We start from the raw sequence: 23,603 nt of genomic DNA, 5'->3' as shown, positions 1-23,603 counted from the left end.
CCTGGCGGGGTACAAAAAATATATTAAAAAAACTGCATTAACAAAAAAAAGCACAGATGTTCAGATCTTTTTGAAAACCGTTTTTTTTTCTCGCCATTTTATGTTTTACTTGAAAAACCAAACACAAAATATATAAAAACAACAAGTAAAAAAGGCTAAGTTTAAAATTTTTATTGTCGCTTTCTCTTAAAAATATCCTCTCCTTTATCTAAAAAATTTGCAAGTTTATGTTTTTGTCTTCTAAAATTTTTATTTTTCTTACTTTACCTTTGAAACCACTATTTAGTTTCAATAAACGACAAAATAATTGGATTTACCTCTGTTGCTGAAAAACATCAAACAACTATTGTTGTTTTTCAGCAACATCTCACAAAGGCATTTGGGCCTATGAAGTCACAGAGATCTATGAGGTCACAGAGGCCTATGACGTCACAGAGATCTATGAGGTCACAGAGATCTATGAGGTCACAGAGGCCTATGACGCCACAGAGATCTATGAGGTCACAGAGATCTATGAGGTCACAGAGGCCTATGACGTCACAGAGATCTATGAGGTCACAGAGGCCTATGAGGTCACAGAGATCTATGAGGTCACAGAGGCCTATGAGGTCACAGAGGCCTATGACGTCACAGAGATCTATGAGGTCACAGAGGCCTATGACGTCACAGAGATCTATGAGGTCACAGAGATCTATGAGGTCACAGAGGCCTATGACGTCACAGAGATCTATGAGGTCACAGAGATCTATGAGGTCACAGAGGCCTATGACGTCACAGAGATCTATGAGGTCACAGAGGCCTATGACGTCACAGAGATCTATGAGGTCATAGAGGCCTATAAAGTCACAGAGATCTATGACGTCACAGAGGCCTATGACGTCACAGAGGCCTATGACGTCACAGAGGTCTATGACGTCACAGAGATCTATGAGGTCACAGAGATCTATGAGGTCAGAGGCCTATGAAGTCACTGAGGCCTATAAGGTCACAGAGGTCCGTGACTTCACAGAGGCTTATAACCTTTGTATCTTGTGCCTATGAAGTGTTGGGACATTTGTAGCCCATATGTTGGAGTACCTTTTGTATAGTGGTTCTCAGTCCACCCCTTGTGAAGCTTACCCAAATCCTTTAAAGCAGGGATGTCAAACTCTAATCCTCAAGAGCCGCTGTCCTGCAACTTTTAGATGTGCCTCCGCTGCACCACAGCTGAATAATTAGGTCATTAAGGCTCTGGAGAACTGATCTGCACAAGGAGGAGGTAATTAAGTCATTTCATTCCAGTGTTTGTACCTGTGGCACATCTAAAAACTGCAGGACAGCGACCATCGAGGACTGGAGTTTGACACCTGTGCTTTAATGGATTTTGCTTCAAAGTCTGGTCAAGATTATCTGTAACCTATTTCATCACTTATCCCTGTTTCTTAACTTTCTATGAATATGTTTTTATTATTATTATTATTTTTTTTATAATATTCTAATTTTCGGAGAACTTGGGTGTTCTCTATCTATAAACCATAATCAAAAAACTACAAGAAGACTTGATATTTTTCACTGACTCTCACTTCAGTCATGTAATGTGATTTTCGTTGATATTTGCTGACATAAGATGCAGGGTGTTTACGTCACATTTACTGTGAGTACAAAATTAGCATTTCAAATGTTTATCTTTGTGTTCAGGCTTCATCAACTTTGTCTTCGTTTCATCAATAATAGTAGGCACCACATACACAAATAAAATATATTATGTACCATTTATTATTTTCACTTTCAGAGCATGCCAATATCAATAAATCAAAACATTTCCTTGTGCTAATTTTTTCAACCTGAAATCAAATAAACCTTTTAGACAATCTTTAGGGACAAGGATTAAGTTGGCATAAACAATAAATGGATGGCTCCCCAGCTTTGTTTGTTCTAGACATAATCATACACGTTTCATGGATTAATGCGATTCATGTATTTATGCTCAATCCATGTGTTAATCTGGAAAAAGAAAATTCTGTGTATTTAGTTACTGGATGTGTTAATTTTTTCCCAAACATACAGTATAATGTCACCATTATAAGAGGTGGACAGCACATGCCCACTATCAATGGGCTATTGAACCGCCAAAGTGCTTGCAAATCTGGCAGCTGATTTGCTTGTTAAACTGCTTCATGAAAACTGCACACAATCAAGAAAGAAAACATTTAAGAAAAGTAAAACTAGGAAAATTTGGAAACAGTTTTCCTCTTTCAGTTCTTGGAGATGATGGAACAATTATATAGTTGACTTGTGCTGAAGGGAGAATTGAGATAAGAGTCCAGAACCAGAAGGGGGCGCTACAGCTCCAGAATAAACTATAAACGTTGCACAAACAGCACAGCTGCACCTGCAGAACGCTTCCACGCCAGAAACTAATTTTACCGATTGTTAACGGTGAAATTCAGATTACGGAGGTCAGCGCGACCGAGTTTCTGATGAGGGAAAAACATTGTGACATGCTGTAAGGTTAAAAAAAAGTCAATTTTACACAAAACCGACCTTTTGAGCGAACTCCTGCATTATGTACATCAAACAGTAATCATTTACATATTGGAGAATAAATTAAACAATATCGCTAGCTTTCTTTATGGCCGTTAAAGCTCTGTGCACAGGAACCTCCATCAGTAGGCTGCAGTTTTTCTTCCACTTCGGAGAGTCGGGAAGCAGTTCGTCTGCAAAAGCGCACATGTGTAAAAGACTTTACAGTAAGCTTACAAAAATAATTTACTTTAGTCTAAGTGAGAGAATATAAAAAGTTACACGTGCAATAGTAATAAATGTAAAATACCAGGATATTTTAGATTTAAAAACATATAACAAACTACTCATCAGGCCTGAACTCTGGGTGTTGCCATGAATCCAGACCTGAACCTTCATGGACACATAAAGACAATTACAAAGTCAGTCTTCTATCACCTGAAGAACAGTTCTAGGATTAAAGGACAAGAGATCTTGAGATCTCACGTTCTCTCTAAAACTACGAAAATAGTTCTAAAGTCCTCCCACTGGCTCCCTGTAGCGCAGAGAATAGGCTTGAAGATATTTCTGTTAGTTTATAAAAATCACTGTATGTCTCAGCACCAAAATACATCAAAGATATGTTGTCATGTCATCCATCCAGCCAGCCCACTCAGATCTTCTGGTTCAAGTCTACCCCCAGAATCAGAGGTTCAATAATTACATCACAACTAAAGGAAAAATATATAACACAATGCGATGTTCATCACAGTGTGCAATAACCTTACCTTCGCAGTTCAGGTGGACTTGAGTAGGAAGACACCTGGTGTGGTCAGTGTACTCCAACGTGCAGAGCAAGGGTGTCTTCTTCTTGGGCACAGTGAACATCAGCACCAGTATCGAACACAACAGATTGCTTTCCATCACTTCAACGGACTTGTGTTGCTCCTGTAGCATAAGCAAGAGGCAAATATCAGCATACTCATTCAGAACCAGAAGTTTCAGCTCTTCTATTACTGTAACTAAGACTCTTCAATGGGCTCTTAAATGTGTACGCACCACTATTCAAAAAACAAACAGGTTTTCGTATGTTAGAAAAGTAAACCATGACAAATCTGTTAGTGGTTAAGATCAAAATACCTACGTGTGCACACTGATAAATAGTCTATTTGACCAACATTTGGTCAACTTAGTGTTGCCAACCACAACACTAAGAGAGCGTGAACAATTTCTAACAAATGCTAGTTGTGTTCAACATTAAACTATTCTCTGTATTCTTCACATCTGGGTGAGGAAGCAGGAAAGAGGCCTTTTCTGAAATAGAAATCATCCAATTCATTCCAATGTTTCTCTTATTCTGGAATGTAATAAATTTACCCTTCCTCTACAATGTTTTATTTTTTTATATTTTTCTTAACCTTCATCTTACCACTTACCTTTTGGCTTGCTGCTGTTGATTCTAGTGTCTTTTTAATTAAGTGTACTGCTGTTATTATTTTGTTAATGTAATTTTGTAGCTTTACTTTTATTCCTTTAAGGTGACCATCAGCTTAGTGAGTAGACTTCTATTCTATTCTTACAGTCTGATTAGGGCAGACTGTGAGACCTTTTCTCATATGGGCCAAAATCATCAACAATATCAATTTTTTTAAAAAACTAAGACTTAGAATTGAAAGTTGTAGTTTTGCTCTAATAGCCCCCGCTCCTCGCTTTGAATACCCTTGGCTCAGACTAGAGCAAGGTTTGTGTTTTGGAGGAACATTCCAATATTCATAGTCAAAGCTAAACACAAATACATAACACAGAAAGAACATAACTATAATGTGAAGCATAGTGGTGGAATGAACTGACTATTTTCTTGAAGAGAACATAGTTTTCATATAGTTATGAAAACTTTATGCCACAGCTTAAAAGGTGTGCATGCAGCCAACGTATTCAGTACACTATTATTTTAAATAAATCTGGCACCTTCACAAGCTTCAGCTGCTGCCTGCGGCCTGCAAACGCATTAAGATGCTGGCTGACTGTGGCCAGAAAAGCCCTGACGTCGGTTTGCAAGTCGCTCTGCTCAGCCAGGCTGTTCAGAGGAATGAAAGGCGGGATGTTGTGGCGGCTGATCCTAACGTTTGGCTTCAGGTTGAGCTCCAGGTTGTAGGTGTCCAAATATACACCCTCATACTGGGTCGCCAGAGAGAAGCACATGCTTTTCCCCCTGTTTGTTGTGATGGCGTCATACCCACCTGGCGACATCAGCAAATAAAGTCGGCGAATAAATAACAGCAATTAGGTAGCGAAAAAATGAAAAAATTTAATTCATATGTTATCGTTACCAATGAGGTTGTGAGCATGAAGAAGATCCATCAGCTCAGAGTGTCTGGCCATCAGGTGGAACAACTCTGAGCTCTCCGAGTCTACGTCCATTTCCTCGTCTTCTCCATCTACTCGCTGTTTGTCTACAGGTGCTCTCAGTTTCTGGAGCTTCTGTAAGAGGGGGAGGCAAACATAGACAAAATATGATTTACTCAAGGATGCTGTGGCTTAACTGAGGTCAGGATTTGAGGGAGTTGAGACTTGTGATTTTTGCTTTGAGTCTCACTGAAAAAGTCTTATAATTTTCCATCTCTAAATTAAAGAAATAAGATTATTAATGGATGAAGGAGACAAAAAAACAAAATACCACGCTTTTGTTTCAGGCCCAATATCTTTTATCCTGCTGGCCAAAGACAATTCTGTATATTCAAAATTCTGCAACTACAAACCAGAATCAAAGAGGCAACAAGAAAATATTACAGCATAATTGTGTGCAATGTCTAAACACGTTTTTGAAGAGTACAACATTGTCTCAGAGCCTCAGAAGAAGAGAAGAAGAACCTTGTGTATCTGCAGCTCTGCCTTCAGCTGATCTCTCTGCGAGGTCAACGCTTCAACTTTAGCCTTTAGCTCCTTCACTCGACTCGGCTGCTGTGGGACCTGACTCCTCCGGCTCCGGGCCTGAACTTCCAGCAGACTCAGGTGGCACAAAACACCTGGAGGTAAGAGACACTTTCGTAAACCCTGAAATGAATTCAGCGACGGCTAATATGTTAGCATCGCAGAAGCAAAGTTATTTCAAGCTAACAATAAGTTAGCTTTCAGGTTCTGGCCTACCTCTCGTCGACGCTCCCTCCATGTTTCTCCACCTTTTTCCTTGTTAATTCGGCTACGTCTAAATTAGCAACTCAAACGAAAAATATCCAGTACTTTATTGTTGTTGTTTTTAATTTTCGCGGTTGTTGCGTGCGCACGCTGCCCCGCCCTGACGTCAGAAACTGCCGGAAGAGAAACGACAACAGTTTTCATCACATGGAGCAGAAGCTTAGACTGGCTGTGTAGGTAAAAGGTGAACTCGGCGTTAAATGTTTTCAATAGAGGAAATTAAAACAGGGAGATCAACTTTCTGCAATATGTGGCCACTGCACTGATGCTCATGCGCAAACAAGTTGCATTTGACACGTTTAGAGCTCCTGAATGTCCCACAAACATGTGTTTACTGAATGTGACCCAGTGCTTCCTTCAACTAAAGGTGAGTCCAACTGCATTATATTTGCTTCCTGGACGTTTTTTAAAAACACTTTGCTGATTTACTTATGCTGTTCAAATGTATTTGTTTTAAGTGAAGGTTTTAATTAGCTCATTGCAGCTGGTTGGTGAGCTTTTTAGATTAGATTTATTAGGCTATCACAGATATTAATAAGCATAAAAGTTGAAAAACGTTTTGCACTTTTTAATATTTTAACACCCAAACAACCTTATTGTGCACAGGTCAGTTTACTTGGCAATCAAAAAATAGTAAGTCAGTGGGATGATAAAACTGGTAAAACTTTTCTTTTTATTAAATCATCTTAAATTAATTAAAGTAAATTTGACAAGGCTCAGTTTTCCATTATATTTTTATTATACCCTGCAAAGAATAATAATGTCTCCGTTAGGAAGCTCTGAGGTATTTTTGAAGAGCATAGCCTGGTTTTTTTTTTTTCTCTAATAAAAGTTAGACTTTGTGACAATGTAACAAAATCTGCATCATACTAGACAACAAAGTCAGTTATGCCATTCAATCAAATACTCTGTATTAGTTCATAGTGAAAATGAGTTAAACTAATAAGTTGCCAAATAGGTTCTGAGTCAGCTAATGGCATGACTAAATTAATTAATTAAGTGGTTAAAATTTTACAGGTTTGAAATTTGAGCAGAGTGTTACAAGGATTTTTTTTTTTGTCATATTGCATTTTCAGAAACATGACCGAGTGAGCGCTCTTGGAAGCAAACTATCTTTGAGGTATTTTTCTCCGGTAACCTTGCCAACAAGAATTTAGGCATTTAGGTGAAAGTAAACGAATGTACTTTTTACGATTTGTACCTTGGAAAAATGTCGTCTTTGTACGTATTTTTGTGGTTGGAAGACAGTTAAGCATTGGTGGGTGTTTTTTTTTTCTTTTGTTGATAAATTGTACAACAGTGTATTTTTCTTTTTTTTTTAGCGTAGCGGTAAGATCAGTGTACTAGCTACACTTAGTCACGTGTTGTATTTTGAGGGCAGCACAAAGTCTCTTAAAAATGAGAAATTTTATGTATGTTTTTTCTTTTACTTAAAGCTGTCATTTGGCTCTCTTGTAGGGCATCAGGAGCCATTCTGACTGTCAATATTATATTTATACTAGATAGTTAAAAAACATAAAGTTGCCTTTGACCTTCCCAGTTAATTTAGAGTTAAACAAAATTAAAGTTTCCAGCTTTCTCAGCTTCCAAGCTGGTGAGATAACAGTTTCAAGGAAGTGACGTGACCTTGTCTGTGACAGATTGTAATGTTCATATAGTGTTGATAAGCTAACTAAATCACAACAAAACCCATTTTTGTACTACATTTAAAGAGACCTTTTAAAACTGCAGTTATGTAGTTTTCTTTTTTTTTTTTCTGGAGATTTTTGGACAGACACAAACAAACTAATTGTAAAAAACAACAGAAAAGAGGAGGAAAAATAATTTAAAAAACAACACTTTGTAAGGGGTTTAGTTCAAGATTATGAATATTGTGTGTAGAGTTCAACACTGATGTAGGGTGGTTAATTACAAATGAAATGTTTCTATTATTCAGATATTGTTTGCATTTTTCTGAGGAATATCTGAGGTATAAAATCAGTAGATCCATTGCATAGACTTCATATATTATATCCATTCATTCCAAAAGAGTTGGTGGTTCCTCCCTTTACCATTTTCTTGCTTTTTGTTTGGCATCATTACATTTTTAATTCTCATATTTCATGTTTTTTTTTTTCTAGGCTTTCTGGATTCTTGTGACTGACTGGGTGTGAAGAAAAGCGTTTCTGATTCGCATGAAGGAGCAACACAAAGAGCCACTTGAACTCTCCGGCCCAGGAAGCAAACCAAGATGGACCCGTCCGATCAAAAGCACTTTTTAGCCGTGGACTACGTCGTGTTTGCCCTTCTACTGGCCGCCTCTGTGGGCATCGGGCTGTACTACGCCCTGTCCGGGGGCCGCCAGCGCACCACGCAGGAGTTCTTGATGGCAGACAGGAGCATGCGGTGTCTCCCCGTTTCACTGTCGCTCATCGCCTCCTTCCAATCAGCCGTGGCCATCATCGGCGTCCCGGCCGAGATCTACACTCACGGCACCCAGTACTGGTTCATCGGCTGCGCTTACATTCTGGGGCTTTTGATTCCTGCTCATGTTTTCGTTCCATTGTTATACAGGCTGAGGCTCTCCAGCGCTTACCAGGTGTGTAAACCCCCCTCCCCCTCCAAAAAAAAACACGTCCGTTTACGTCAGCCGTACGTGTGCAATAAGTCGGCGTTGTTGTTCTTGTTTTGCAGTATCTGGAGCTACGGTTCAACAAAGTAGTGCGGATATGTGGAACGTTGACGTTTATCTTTCAAATGGTGGGTGCATTCAGATACCAGTCAGCCGTCCTGTAAAGTTTTCTTGGTAAAATAACCTGTATAACATCACCTAAGACTGGCATGGGCCAAAACGGAAATCCAGCTGTGACATAGTGAAGTTTTATGGAAATTCTTTTGTGATTATGCAAAATGCAGGAACCATCCTTTGAACTTTAAGAACGTTAAGGGTCAGGTTTTTAACTCTTCTTAGAGCCGACACAGCCACTCTAGGTTGCTCTGAGTTGTAGGTATTTAGTTCAGGATTTCCTGTCATGTGTTGCCCTCAGATAAACCTGCAACCATCCTCCCCAACACACCCGCAACCCCCCAAAAAATCAGAAAAACGTGGCATTCATTTTTATTCACTCCCACTGAGTCAATAAACTGTCTTTACAGGCAATGCAGTCAACATTTTCTGTATTTTAGTCCATTTTTATTTGCAAAGAACTCAAAGCATCTCTAGGCAAGATCCAGTAAAATCTGTCCAGTCAGTGCAGGGTAAAAAGCATGTAGGGTGTATTGTGTATTTTATTGTTTTTTTTCTCTTTAAAACACTCCAGTTTCTGATTTGTCTCTTAACTTGATTTAAGGTTATCTATATGGGTGTTTGTGTGTACACGCCTGCTTTCGCACTAAACGCAGGTATGAAAAGTTTTATGTTTTTAATTTGATTCATTAAATCGGAGTTCGAAACGAATTTCAGGATGTTGCTGTGTTTTAATTTCAGCTACCGGATTTCAGCTTTGGGGAACAGTGCTGGTAACCGGACTAGTGTGCACTTTATACACGACACTGGTGAGTTGACTTGAATGTTGAGAGAACTGACTGATGAGAACCCTCTGTCCGGAGCAATGATGTTAGCATGTGGAGTAGTCGTTCCTTTCAGTTAATAAACCAAATTATGCAACAAACATTTCCCGTGTTTGTAAAACAGCAGAAATGTGTCTGTTTTTGAGATTTAATGCTGTGACCACGTCCGTAAAATAACACCCTTCATTCTTGGAAGACTTTGTGTGGAAATGATTGCAGAATACTAACAAATTACTCTTGTTTAAGGTTTCCAAGATCTGAAAACATCTATTTCAGTAAACATTTCAGATTGACAGCTAAATGCCTCTTCTGGGGCAGCGAAGGAGGGAAAGCGTAACTTCTACTCAGTCTAGTCTGATTTTTCAGGCTCGGTGCCAAAGTCTCTCTCACTGGATAATAACGTGCTCCTAAGTCACTTTGTGTAATATCGCTTCTCATTTTATAACAACATGAATTCAATATGCCACCAATTCCAGGAGAGATGTACCTCAGGGAAGAGCGATCTAAATGATTTCCACTCATAAGCAGAATAACCAGCAGGGTGTTTGCATCCATTAAAAAAACCCCAAAACAATTAAATTGTCCTGAAATATATTAATCACAAGTCTTAAATGCATGACTAGCCCTGTCACGATAAATGCTGCTAGATGATAAATTGTCCCAGCACTTATTGCGATAAATGACAATATTGTCGTTTTGATACAATTGTCAGGTAATATATTGACAATGGCATAATAATGCTATCAGTCTCCCACAGACTGATAGCCTTTAATTTTGTACACAACAGTCCACACTGAACCTGGAAGATATTTTAAACATTCAAAATCAAACACAACAACCAAAAACAATAAATAAAATGGGAAAATACACACACACACGCAACATAGATGTAAATAAAAAGGACAATGAAGTCTCTGTAAACAAAATTGCCCTTCTAAAAATGTTAATCTTGAGAATGGAAATTTTAATCTATCATGCGATTAATTGCTTATTGCGCCAGGCTTTTGCAGAAAAGTCCTGGAAGCAGTTTGAATACTTTTCCAAGTCTTCCGTTCTCATTTCCTGAGACTGTTGCGTTGCCATTTAGATCTGGCCGTTGGGTTTGACCGGATGTTTCCGCTCGGCTCCACGCAGGGCGGCTTGAAGGCGGTGATCTGGACGGACGTCTTTCAGACCCTCGTGATGTTCGCCGGCCAGATCGCCGTCATCATTGTGGGAGTGGAGCGGACCGGAGGAATGTCGGAGGTCTGGAGGAAAGTGAAGGAGGGAAACCGCCTCTCTGGACTGGAGTGAGTTCAGTGATTGCTAAGGCCTTGAGCATTGTTAAAATAAACGTCAACTAATTTAGTAATTGATTTATTGTTAACTGGCGCATGCAGACTCAAAAAAGAGGCCGTTTGCTGAACAAACAACACAACACATGGCGGTAATTAAGACGAAACCATACAAGAAATATACACATTTTGCATTTAAGACAAAAAAAACAACTTTTGTCTGTAAATTATTTCTACCCAGACTCCTCATGTGGCATAGTTTTAGCTTCACCTGGTTCAAAAAAAAAAAAAAAAATTCACCTAATAAGCATCTTTTTTTTTTTTTGCAGTCAATAATTGGTTATCCAAATTAATCAGCAGATCAGAAAGGGCCGAGTTTTTCACGTGTTGATGCTAGAAGTATTGTTGAGCAAAGTGAATTGTTTGTGTATATTTTAAAAATGTATTTCTAATACTGTATAAAATAAGGTTAAGTGGTTAAATGAAAAATCTACAGAATGTGCCAAAAAAAAAAACAACCCTCTAAAATCGGATTAATTGTCAGATGAACTAAAATAGTCGTTAGTTGCAGGCCTAAACGAAACCCTAATTTAAAAACGTTTTTCTCTGTTTGAGCTTGAACCCGGATCCCACAGAGAGACACACCTTCTGGACTCTGGGGGTCGGCGGGGTTTTCCTCATGCTGTCCCTGTACGGAGTCAACCAGGCTCAGGTCCAAAGATATCTCAGCGCGCGGACAGAAAAAGAAGCTGTGAGGTATTTTGTTTTTATTATTATTATTATTATTATTATTATTATCAGTTATTTGGGTACAAATTAATCTGAAGAGTTTTCCATGGTCTCAGACTAAAGAGCTTTACATCAATTTCCAGCTTCCCGTGGAAGTTTTTCACATGTTGGCACATTACAACCACAAACCTGAAAGTATTTTATCAGAATGTTCTTTAATGAAATACAAAGTAGTTCATGATTGTGTACTCAGAAATTTTCAAATCAATCTCCGTAATGTTTTAGAAAAAAAAAATTGAGTTTGCAAGGTCAAAAAGCTTCTAGAAAAAAATCCAGAAATTTTTACGCTCTAGAACATTTTGCACTGTAGATTTTCCCAGAAAGTGTGTGAGGCAAGAAGCATCAAGGGTTTAATAGTTTGTACACCAGGGGGCGCTGATGGACTTACCACACAGATAACGTCTTGAGTAGATGGGCAGATTAGGCTGTAATCAGGGTTTATCTGAATGAATTGTACGGTTCCCGTTTCCGATTTCCCAACACGTGGGTTTGCAGTATTTGTTTACAGTTCAGGACCAAACACTGGTTTGCTTTTAGCAGATTTATTCCAGTAAAACTGATGATCACTTAAGTTTTCATCCATGAGCTCTCATCAGATTGCAAATAAAAACAGCTCCTTTCTTTTTTTTTCTTCTCTCCTTTAACTTCCTTTTCTTTTTGTCCTTTAAAAAAATAAGAACAAAATTTCCGCTCTTCCTCTGTCACTGTCATCAGTTGCAGCAAAACTTTGAAATGGAAGCATTTTACAATAATCCTAGATGGAATCAAAGTGTTTTTGTGTCAAAGAAGGATTCTAGCCAACTTTAATGGGGGATCTTTTAGTGAAAATGTTTCCCATTTTCCATCTTTGCTGTATGTGTGTGTGTGTGTGTGTGTGTGTGTATGGGTGTGTGAGCAGGTCGTGCTACATGGTGTTTCCTTCCCTTCAGCTGGCTCTGGGTCTGAGCTGCATCATGGGCCTTGTCATGTTTGCACGTTACTGTGGAGAGGACTTTTCTGAGAAGCTGGGCAGCTCTTCCAGAGACGCGGTCAGTCCCCCCTCTTTCCGTCATATGTCCTCCAGACATTTTTTTAAATTAATTTTTTCTTTAGAATACACTAATGTAGTATAGAAAGAACCCGACTTTCAACTAAAATTGTAAAAAAATGTGACCTGACAGCTCTTAAACTTCAAAAAAATGCAAATACTACAGCCTGGGTATTTGCATGTGCAACAGTAACGGTCACATCGCATTTTTCATGTGACTTAAATATGGAGTCTGTTTGCTGACAGGGGTCATGTCACATTTGTTTTGTGGTTTCTATTGACTAAATACATCATATGCAAAAACCCAAAGCTTCCAGGAAGCATTGACGTCAGCTTTGCCTCAAACAGATGGTGATATACTTCGTGATGGACATGCTGCAAGGCCTGCCCGGACTGCCCGGACTGTTTGTCGCTTGTCTTTTTAGCGCGGCGCTCAGGTACGGGACTTTCCGCCGTATCAGATTTTTCTAATCAGGCCTCCTTATCGGCAGCCGTGTGTTTACTTTTGCAAATGTCGAGTTGTTTTTCTTTGCATGCTTTTGAAAAGTTTACAATTTTTATTTATTTTTTTGCATTTGTTTTTCCAGGTCTGGATGAGTTTTGAAAACACACACACACACACATACACAAAGAATACATTTAGAAAATATCTGTATTTTCACATTATCGTCAGCATAGAGTTGAACGTTTTAGCCATTGCAGAGGTGAATGTGGTAAAAATTTGCAACCAACATAATTTGACCGAGAGTGTTAATCAGAGAAGCAGCCTGGAGGCTCATGGTAACTTTGGTGAAACCAAAATGCAAAGAACTATGTGTGGTTAAAAAAAAACTAACGCAGCCCACAATTAAGTCAGATTTGTTAAGAGCTGCAAAACCTACTTTACTTTCACCCTTTGGAGAAAAATAAACCCTAAAATTTCTACCAATCCTATTTTATTTCTAAAGCACATAAGAAAGTAATGTGTTCCACCAAAGTGCTGCACAGTACTAAAACAAATCAAACCAAGACACAAATATATAAAACATAGAAATTGTTTCATTGTAAAACAAAGGAACTGTGATTTAATTTAGCTAGTTACAGTCACAGTTAGTTGCATGTAAAAAGAACTACACCAAAAGGAGATAGCACTTAGATTGTGGATTATCTGTACAATGCAAAGTAATATACGCCAATATATAAAGTACTATAGTACAAGAATTCTCAGAGGAAATGTTTTCAGTTATCCAGTTAAGGAGGAGGCGTTTTCTAGAACAGAAAGTTAGCATGCTGTTAGGCTTTCTTTTATGTTTGTCACTGGTAATTGGATCAGTTATTCTGGACAAAGCTAAAAAATAAGATTTTATTGTTCAAATTAATAGAAAGCATTTAGACCTGTAGCAATTTGTACGGGTGGAGGTGCAAAAATAAATAAAAAATATATATTAAGAGAAGTAGGGAGGAGGGTTAGGGTGACTGAAAAAAAATAATTATGACTTTAATCAAGATTCGAGGGGAGGATGAGTAGCACCACATGGAGAGTGATTGACAGCTCTAAAACCCTCCGCTTGGCTCTGATTGGTTGTTTCCAGTTTGCACTGGGAGAAGGCAGAGGAGCTTGATTTTCTTTCCTGCATATTATCTGTCTCATAACATCCTGTCACGAGATAGTGACATTTTCAACAAATATGTAAAAAAAAAAAGTTTAAATAAAAGTTACGTACTGCACCTTTAAGAAGACATACATCTGACTTTTTTATACAAGTGGACTGACAGCCACCACGTTGCTGCATGTCAAGTTTTAAAATTACTTTCATCATGTAAGGGACCAGATCCTTCACTTTTAACAAAGAAGTTCAAAAAGAGTTTTGCTTCAATCTGAAATGTGGATTTATATAAGAAAAAAATTATTTAATAGTCATAAAGTCCTACCACTAAAACTGAACAACGTGGGGGATCATCATCAAGGATGATGAAAGAAAATGAGGAACATGAAGCTAAAAGGGATCTTTTGTGTGAAGGCAGAATTGCGTGGCATTCACAGGCTGAAGTAAAAGTTTGATTTCCCGTTGATTTACAACAAATTTACATGAATGGGTTTGTTAACAACCCTCTTTTATTACAAAGTTTTCCATTGGAAACCGAAACATTGTCGCTTTTGTAATATGAGACAACACAGACTCCGAGTTTTTCCTGTATTCATCATGTTAACAACAGAAGTGTGTGTAGTGCCAGTGGAAACCGTTTAGCGATAACCCGATACGGTCTTCACAATGAAAACCATATCAGGTGATCACGTTGCTTCACACACACACAAAAATTAAACCTGAAAACCTGTTCAGCTGTTGTGGATTTGCACAACTTTTAACATCGCAAAAAACAGAAAAGACGTTCATGGGTTTATGTTTTGCTTCCACCATTCAGCACCATCTCGTCCGCCTTCAACTCTCTGGCCACCGTGACGATGGAAGATCTCATCAAGCCGCATTTCCCTTCCATGTCGGAGGAGAGAGCGACGCTCCTGTCCAAAGCTTTAGGTGAGCCCCTTTCGGCTGTAAACCTCGCCAAGGTGAAGTTTTAGCTTTACTTTCATTCACGGTTCATGATGTGGCTCTACCTTAAGCGGCGTCCTACGGGCTGCTCTGCTTGGCCATGGCCTACCTGACTCATCTCCTGGGCGACTCAGTCCTACTGGTGAGCTCAGCGTTTGATCTGATTATTTCTTAGTAACTTTGTGTGGATTAGCGCTCATGTTTTGTGTTGCAGGTAGCTTTAAAAATCTTCGGGGTGGTTGGCGGACCCATTCTTGGCCTGTTTTGCCTCGGGATGTTCTTCCCATGGGCCAACTCCATCGTAAGCCGACATTCATTTTTTAATTTTTTTTTTAACCCCTCCAGGGGGTCTTTTGTGGGCTCTAGTGTCCCTTATATGACAGTGGGCATAACGGGGAAGGAGATGGGGGAAGACATGCGGCAAATGTCGTCGGGTCCGGGAGTCAAACCCGCGACGGCTGCGTCGAGGACTGAAGGCCTCCAAATACGGGTCGCGCTAAAGACTACGCCACCACGGCACGCCAAGCCGACATTCATTTGACCTGGTTTTGCATATTTAGTCGTGAGCTTGTAAACAATATGAATATGAGAACACCTTAAACTTTCCCACATTTTCTCACATTAATTTCAGTCTGGACTTTGACTGGGCCATTCTAACACTTGATTATGCTTTAACCCTTTATTTCCTAAATTTAAAATCTCTGCCTGGATATTTTTTGCTTGTTTTAATTGTACACTGCTCTTTAAATGTTCTGTGAGTAAATATATATTTCCACATTTATCCATAACAACTGGAACTTTCAAAATCTAGCAAGTTATTTTCACAATTTACCGTCTATTAAAAGAGCTCCCCTCAGATTAATTTCACTCCTTGCTACAGCGGGGGTGAAATTACCGTAACAACCTGATATTGTCTAGAAAGCGCAACATCTCTCCTTTCAGAAACCGTTGGAATTTTTATATGTATACATATATTGCAAAGTGTGGCGGGATTACGGTACCACAAATTTGTCTGGATCGCCGGCACTCCGTTTAGAGGGTTAATCTAAACCTGCATCATAACTTTAATATGTGATTAAGTAATTAATCAACTAATTAATGAATTAATTACATAAAACTTTAACGCAGATAATTGCATTTTTCTTTTCTTTGCATAGAAAAGTCCTGAGCCGGGACCTAAGTATTGAGTTTCTGGTACGCCTGTAAATCTGACGCACACGCGACATCCGCAAACAACAAGCGACAGACGAAGCCGCTTTTCTTGGCACACAGAGGGGTAATTTTTGCCTCAGAAAACGATGTGTTCGGACGCTGGAAAACACTGTTGTCGTTTTCAAGTTGTGCTAAAAGGAGTTGGCCTGTCGGCAAAGCTATTTTAAGATAGCATCTCGATGCTAAACGTGTTGGAGCAGCACAGACGTCCACAGCACTAAAGTTAATGTCCACACTTCACATTTTTAAAGAAAGATTTTTCTCTGAGAAGCTCCATGAATGATCAGATGTTCCTGAAACACTTGGAGGCTGAATGGATATCAGAATCAGAATACCTTTATTGTTGTCGTGCAGAAGCAAAACAATATTTCATAATAATAGCTCTTTGCCTGGCTGATGGTTGAATAACCTGAATAACAAGTTTAAAAACAATAAATATCTTTGTTTTTGAGCTTTTATGTATATTTATTCAATCATTTAGCTGCACCACATCGGTTTACTGTGGATGATGTGTTCCGCCTTCTACATGTTTCCCATGTCCCCCTGTACTACATGTGTCAAACCCAAGGCCCGCGGGCCAAATTCGGCCTATAGCGTTGCTCTTTATGTGGCCACATGAGCACAACTTTAGGATCACAGTTGTTTGTGTAAATCTTATTCTGAAAGTCAAAACAAATCAGTTTTTATTTGAATGGTGGCACATCCATGTAAAATTATATTTAATTTATTAAATGACTTTACTCCTGTCAGTAATTATTCCAGGCAAACACAAATAGAAGAACTTCATTCAGTCGTTCACATACAGTTTCTGTCCTTTGTTTCCAGGGTGCGGTGGCCGGTCTGGGCGCAGGTCTGGTCGGGGCTTTCTGGGTCGGCATCGGCAGCATCGTCACCCGCAGCTCTGGCGCTAAGCGGCTGCCGCCCAGCTGCCACGTCAACACAACCGCCGTCTTCCAGACGGCGATCGGCAACGCAACGAGGTCGGACTGCCGCCGTTAACACCGAATGTTACCGGTGACTTTTAATCTCGCGACTAAATCAACTCTTTGCTCTTCAGCCGGCCCACGGGGCTGCACAGGTTTTATTCTCTGTCCTACATGTGGTACGCCGGCTTCAGCTGCCTCATAGTCATCCTCGTCGGGCTGACCGTCAGCTTTCTCACAGGTATGCAGAACTGTGACATTTACTCGTGCCGCCTCACTTCAATGTGAAACGTTTCTTCACGTTAAACTTTGAAACGTTTGTGTTTTTGCCAAGGCCCAATGAAAGAAGGGGAGGCGACGCCTGGAACAGTCTACCCGTTATTAGGAAAACTGCTTTTTTTTCTGCCCGAACACATGAAGAAGAAGGTCTGCTGCGTGACTCCTCTGAGACCGGCTGTAAGTAAAGATTAAAGTTTCCCACAAAAACAAACACCAAGTCAGGCATAAACTTTTCAACGACTATTAATGATGGAAAGTAAGTACACCCTTGGCGCTTCTCTTGGATTTAAGAAGTCAGGTAGCAACCAGTTGCTAAATACAATTGATTATTTGACCTTTGTCAATCAGTGTGACCTTTTGTGTTAAAACAACATCAAGATGGAAAGAGATCAGCAATGACTAGAGCAACTGATGCCTTCCATCAACCTGGATAAAGATTGTAGGAAAATTTACAAAACAATTACAGGTCTGTCATTTCATAGAGGGAAAATATGTAAATAGAGCTGAAACTATTAATCGTGATTAATCGATTATTGAAATAATCCTCAGCTAATTTAACAATCCATTAATCGTTACTTTAATTTGCTTAAAGAACAACACCCTCAGATTTTAAATAAGCTAAAACTGTACAGAAAAATGTATACATTTTGCATTTGAGATGTAAAAATGTTCTTTGTCTATAAATATGCTCTACCCGGAACTCAAGTAGCATAGTTTTAGCTTCATCCTGTTCAAATTCTGTTAAAAATATGTCCTAGTGTCACCTTTGGTTATCCATTTATTAATCGATTTATCCATAAATTAATCAGATCGCTTCTACACTATACTGATATTAAGTCAAGCAGAAACGGCTATAAATGATTAATCGTAAATGAATACTATCTTATTTCATCTTGGGGAAAATATATGTGTATATACAGTATATATGCTATATAAAAAATGAATTGAACTAGCTGTTTATTTGCATTCTTTAATGTATTTCAAATATTGTATGAAAAGGCTTCCGAATGTGGCAAATTTTATTTATCCAATTAATCGATTAATTGTCAGAATAATCGATGGAACAGATCATTTCTAAATATTATCGTTAGTTCCAGCCCTGCATGTAGAACGGGTTCCTGTCCTTCCAGGGATTGAAATCCACGCAAGTTTTCTCCAAGCTCAGATGTAGAAATGAATTTGCTGCATGATGATACTCGTCAGAGAACTTACAAAAGAGCAGTAGAGCTGCAGCTGAAACTCCTCAGGTAAGTTTAGACGGTTTACCATATTGGGCTCCACAACGGCAGACAAAAAGCAAACGCATCGTTTCAGCAGAGACTCCTCATACCAACAAGACCTTTTCAACCGTCAACTCTTCTGCGCACCACGTTCTTTTGTAGTCAAATGTGAGGTCATTTCACAGGTGCAGTGTTGACTGAATAAAGTCACTCACATGGTTCTGAAACTTAACCCGTCCAAATCAATTCCATCTGTGTCTCTGCTTTAATATCATTTTTTTCCTTGTTGTCCTAAGATCCCATCCCCACAAGGGCCAGGTTCAGACAAAGAAAGCAACGGAGCCGCCCGTGGGCAACACACGCCATCGCAGCAGCAGATTTTGCTGCCTGACGCCGACTCTCGTGTTATCGAGCACGAAACAGCGGTGTGACGTCGTCCACGCACGAGGACGGAAATCTCTGGGAACGTAAAGCACTTGGAGCGGAGCTGATGCCTTTCCTTCGGGGTGAGGGATTTTTGTCAGGTTTGCACTATGAGCCTCAGCAGCGGCTCCAGACTGCTTTTTTATTTCTTTTTTGTGACTGAGTGATTCACAGTGGAGACGGTTTTGTAGAACGCTACAGTATGTTTCCGTTCCAGTCAGCTGCTTGAATGTTTCAATAGATTGTCTTTATACTTGTGAAAGTGCACTGTGATGTTATCTAAAAATTAAAGATTAATGAGCGAATGAGCAAGTTGATCCTTTTTAACCATTAAAAAAAAAAAAATTTGAATATTTGAGAAACGCTACTACACCATAGATCGGATTTCAGGTTTTATTTGAAAGCTGACCTGCTGATCACAATTTTTATTCTCTTTACAATCGACTGTAACACAAGAGCCAAAAACGTAAATGAATTACGGTACAAGGTTGTCTCCATTTATGCATTGTTGCATATGTGCCTAATCTTCGGCAGATTTTTCTATTAATTCAAAATAAGTTGATGTGTTTATAGACCAAAAATGTTCAACTAATTTCGGATATGTGATTGATCAGAGACGATCCACGACAAACTCGCTGATTCAAGTCTTTTGCCAATTATTTGTTGCATCTCTACTACAAAAGCTGTGAGACTTGCCACCCCAATTACTCCTAAGACTGTGTCCTGGAATTAAGACTGTAAAACCTCTTTTCTACATACGATTAAAGATTTGTAATAAAAAGTGTCTCATTTTTTTATTATATACTTTATTACTTATAAAATACTCTTTGTAATCTACATTCTGTGGAGCACCGACAACAAGACTTACAAGTTTTTACGTCCATTCAGAGGGGCTGCGCAGTGGCGCAGTTGGTAGCACTGTTGCCTTGCAGCAAGAAGGTCCTGGGTTTGATTCCCGGCCCAGGGTCTTTGTGCATGGAGTTTGCAAAAAAAAATTTTGCATGGTTGTTTGTCCTGTCTGTCTCTGTGTTGCCAGACAGACTGGCGACCTGTCCAGGGCGACCCTGCCTCTCGTCTGGAACGTTAGCTGGAGAGAGGCACCAGCACCTCCCGACCCCTCTGAGGGACAAGGGTGTACAGAAAATGGATGGATGGGCGTCCATTCAGTACGAGGGACTTCAGCATTTTGATTTATGCTGCTTTCTACACAACTGCACTGCAACTGCACTAAAGGGACCTATGTTTCCTCACATCGGTAATGCAAATATGCACAATGAAATTCTTTGAAGTAATGTTTCAAAGCATAAAGAATAGTCAAATGTATTCCGCTGCAGTCAGATAAATCAGTAAAAGGTTTCTTTATGTTCAGGGAACATAAAGAACATAAAGAGTCCCGATAACCCACAAGCAGAATGACTGACATTTTTGTCAAAACGTGTTCAAATTTTAGTTTGCATACAACGTGGGTGTGCAATCTGTGGCTCTTCACCCACACTGCGGAGCAAAGGTGGGCAATATAACCTTAAGATTTTAGAACAAGAAGTTGTCGTTTTTGTTGTGAATACGAAAAAAATAATTTACAACTTATTTTAATTCTTTTTTTAGGCATCTCTGTGGCTGTTTATCAGAGCTCAGGGTTTCTCTTCGCATTTTTGAGTCGCGCTCATTCTGTGACTCGAGGCGGTTGGTAGCTGTTTTTGCTGGCTAGCTTTTTTGAGTCTGTCATTAAAGTGCAAATGCGTCACCAGTTTCCATCAGCCCACTTCTGTTGTCAACTTATATGAACCAGCAGGATCCCCTATATTTATATTTTTTTAAGTCTTGAATTTAACTCAAGCTGACATTAAAAATTTTGTATGACTTGCTAAAATCTGCAGATACCAGCAGTGGAAGAAATAGTTCAAATAATCATTCCGACTATAGAGACAGTTTTTTAGGGTTTTCAAACGTCATTCATAGGAATTTATCATAAATCTAAAATCTTATAAACACTTTTTCACACATGTCATGAACCAGAAATGTTTCAGTCTACATGTAATTACTGATGCTGTGTGTGTGTGTGTGTGTGGTCAGGTTTTTTGCATCACTTAACTGACAAATGTCCCTTATATTAATTTAGCTTAAATGTTACTTTGTGTAAAATGAACTGTGTTTTTGTCAAACATGTTTGCTGTGTGTTGATGGTACAAAGAACAGGACTAATATACAAAACCACTATATTTGCTGTTCTGCAACAGTTTGCACAAGGCACTGTAAAGACTATCTAGAAATGCAAATAACCACCAAGCCTGTGAGAGGTTGATGCGTTCAGACAGTAAAAGATGACAAGAAACCATAAACTTTGTACTACAGCAAAATTGTACAAAGCTGCATTGCCATCATTATTTAAAACCAAAATAAACTCCATTAAAATAGAAGGCATGTTAAAATTGATGAATGGAAAATATATTTTTTTGCTCTTTTCAGTTTAAAGTGAAATAATAGATAAACTGACTAACTTTGATCATTGCCAAATGAAAACATTGTTGGATGTTGTACAAACTGGAAACAATCCAGTGACAGGATTCAATATAAAGCTCCCTCAGACATTTGGTTAAACTTGATAAGATCACTGATGGTGCAAATTTCTGAGTAATCTGTTTCACCTTCCAGGTTAACGTGTGACACTAAAATGTTAGAATTTAAATATTTTAATAAAGTAAGTGCTACTTGAATAACCCTTTACCACCTTTCTGAGTCTGGCAACTGATATCTGATGATGTCATTGGAAAAAGTGTCCTTATAACTAAATGTTTTGAACTTTAGCATAGAGAGATACCTGACTACAGTTCTTTAGATGTGGACCAGGTCTTATGGAAACAAACTACAGAAGAACAGCAGAGTTCAGTTTAGAACAGGGACTTAAACATTGTGAAATGTTTAAGAGAAGACTGTGCAATCCATACCTGGTATATGAGGTATAGTTGCAATAAACAGGAAACTGGGTGTTTGCTGTTTGTACACCTTCACAGAGGCGCTGTTTTTGGATTTCTTTGGAGATTCTTTTTACAATTCAACTTTCAGATTCTCTCCAAATTGGCACACTGATCCATATCATGGGTGTGGTTGAAATAAATCCTTTTATTCAAATTAGCCTGTGTATTCAAAGTTTTTGCTGGAACATTCTCATAGGAGAATTTTTAAAGGCGACTAATTAATTCAGAATGAATAGTTGTAAACTTTTTTTCTGATATTGTTTGATTTTTAAGCTTGTGAGGTCAACGTGAACCCCTTAGCAAGCTGGACCAAAATAATGTGTTTCCGTTTTCTGTGTGCTATTAGCATTGACAATCTAAACAAACCTAAAGTAATTAATTAACTTTTTTTCCATTAAAACGAACCCCATTTTAATGGAAAAATTGGGTTAATTTTTCCAAAGTATTTTCACTCATTATTAGCTCATTTATAAATGTCACAATTTCAAACTAAACACTTAATAAGGAAGCTAAATATTTAGCTCAAAGCTAAATAGTTAGCTAATGTGCAAATTCACGCGGCGAAGCCCGGAAGTGGACTATCAAAATAAAACCTGCGTAAACGTTTGTAGCCAGTAAAACGGCTCATGCGATGTTTTAAGCTGAAATGTTGTACATACCGCTAGGGAAAGAAACGACGATGAGGAGATGACAAGAGCAACAATAGAGGAGTTTATTGTTAGTCAGTCACGCCGGTAGGAATTTATTTAAAGGTTCACAAGACTTCGCAAAGTTATGGGTAAGTGAATTTGCATACCGAAACTAAATGTTCACTTTGTAAGCTAAATATTTAGCTTCAAACTAAATATTTAGCATACTAAGTAAATATTTATTCTGAGGCTGTTCATTTAATTAAATTAATAGTTTTATTAACAAGCTAGTTAACTAAACTATTACTTAGCTAGTTAATAAGCTAACTAAATATTTGGTTTGAGGCTAAATATATAGCTAGCTAGCTAACTATTTAGTTTGGCGCTAGATAGTTTGTAAACTAAATATTTAGCTTCAAACTAAATATTTAGCATACTAAGTAAATATTTATTTTGAAGCTGTTAATTTAATTAAATTAATAGTTTTATTAACAAGCTAGTTAACTAAACTATTACTTCGCTAGTTAATAAGCTAACTAAATATTTGGTTTGAGGCTAAATATATAGCTAGCTAGCTAACTATTTAGTTTGGAGCTAGATAGTTTGTAACCTAAATATTTATCTTGCTAACTAAATATATAGTTTGACACTCTGACATTTTAAATGAGTAACAAAGTGGAAAATGTGGCTAAAAATGAACTCCCATTTCTTCGTCTTATGTCAGGCTAACTGCAGTGCGAGACAGTATGGCCACGCAAAGGCTGAAGCTGATTTTCAAATTCTTATTTAGAGGTAAATTAAATGGCTTTCCCATTGTTTTCAAGGAATATTAACTCCATTTGTTTGTCTGCTGTAAAATATTAGGATGTAGAGAATTTAATATTAAGAAATAGAATTTTCTATGCTTGGGATTCGTTCAACCTAAACCCAGATTCATAGTTCTGTGAAAAATAAATTAAAATAGTCCTAATGTTGTGTTGCAAATGGAGATAATTGGATGTAAATACTTTTAAGGGCGTATGTAAGGGGTTTGAAATGTTCATTGTTTATAAAATGTGCTATTTAATTGCTCTGCCTATATAATCATTCTCATGTT

The 23,603-nt window shown here is 38.4% G+C and overlaps 2 protein-coding genes across 4 annotated transcripts; one reads left to right on the top strand and one right to left on the bottom strand.

Moving 5' to 3' along the window:
• Positions 1–1,737: 1,737 nt before the first annotated feature.
• Positions 1,738–5,793, bottom strand: cenpo (centromere protein O). The gene is made up of 6 exons (XM_032547706.1): positions 5,629–5,793; positions 5,353–5,507; positions 4,812–4,962; positions 4,450–4,721; positions 3,270–3,429; positions 1,738–2,696 (listed from the first exon to the last, which is right to left on the bottom strand). The coding sequence occupies exons 1-6, from the start codon at positions 5,648–5,650 to the stop codon at positions 2,587–2,589; spliced, it is 870 nt and encodes a 289-aa protein (XP_032403597.1). The 5' UTR covers positions 5,651–5,793; the 3' UTR covers positions 1,738–2,586.
• Positions 5,406–19,684, top strand: slc5a6b (solute carrier family 5 member 6). 3 transcript variants are annotated; one of them, XM_032547704.1, is made up of 16 exons: positions 5,406–5,513; positions 7,797–8,254; positions 8,350–8,415; positions 9,006–9,057; positions 9,143–9,210; positions 10,360–10,514; positions 11,115–11,255; positions 12,187–12,316; positions 12,664–12,752; positions 14,719–14,831; positions 14,918–14,988; positions 15,061–15,147; positions 16,884–17,038; positions 17,116–17,222; positions 17,316–17,437; positions 18,777–19,684. In XM_032547704.1, the coding sequence occupies exons 2-16, from the start codon at positions 7,907–7,909 to the stop codon at positions 18,909–18,911; spliced, it is 1,839 nt and encodes a 612-aa protein (XP_032403595.1). In that variant the 5' UTR covers positions 5,406–5,513; positions 7,797–7,906; the 3' UTR covers positions 18,912–19,684. The 3 variants fall into 3 exon arrangements, with proteins under 3 accessions (XP_032403595.1, XP_032403594.1, XP_032403596.1); XM_032547703.1 differs by lacking the exon at positions 5,406–5,513 and adding an exon at positions 5,818–6,043; XM_032547705.1 differs by lacking the exon at positions 5,406–5,513 and adding an exon at positions 6,777–6,796.
• Positions 19,685–23,603: the final 3,919 nt, after the last annotated feature.

This window comes from Xiphophorus hellerii, chromosome 19 (assembly GCF_003331165.1).
Source record: "Xiphophorus hellerii strain 12219 chromosome 19, Xiphophorus_hellerii-4.1, whole genome shotgun sequence".
NCBI classification, from domain to species: Eukaryota; Metazoa; Chordata; class Actinopteri; order Cyprinodontiformes; family Poeciliidae; genus Xiphophorus; species Xiphophorus hellerii.
Note: the sequence above shows the minus strand (reverse complement) of the source record. Positions and strands in the feature narration are given on the sequence as shown.

Coding starts and splice junctions, on each gene's coding strand:
- cenpo (XM_032547706.1), bottom strand. CDS start 5,650: ATGGAGGGAGCGTCGACGAGAG. Junction 5,508..5,628: donor GGAGGGAGCGTCGACGAGAG/GTAGGCCAGAAC, acceptor TCTTACCTCCAG/GTGTTTTGTGCCACCTGAGT. Junction 4,963..5,352: donor CAGAGCTGCAGATACACAAG/GTTCTTCTTCTC, acceptor CCCCTCTTACAG/AAGCTCCAGAAACTGAGAGC.
- slc5a6b (XM_032547704.1), top strand. CDS start 7,907: ATGGACCCGTCCGATCAAAAGCACTTTTTAGCCGTGGACTACGTCGTG. Junction 14,832..14,917: donor GCTCCTGTCCAAAGCTTTAG/GTGAGCCCCTTT, acceptor CTCTACCTTAAG/CGGCGTCCTACGGGCTGCTC. Junction 17,223..17,315: donor GACCGTCAGCTTTCTCACAG/GTATGCAGAACT, acceptor GTTTTTGCCAAG/GCCCAATGAAAGAAGGGGAG.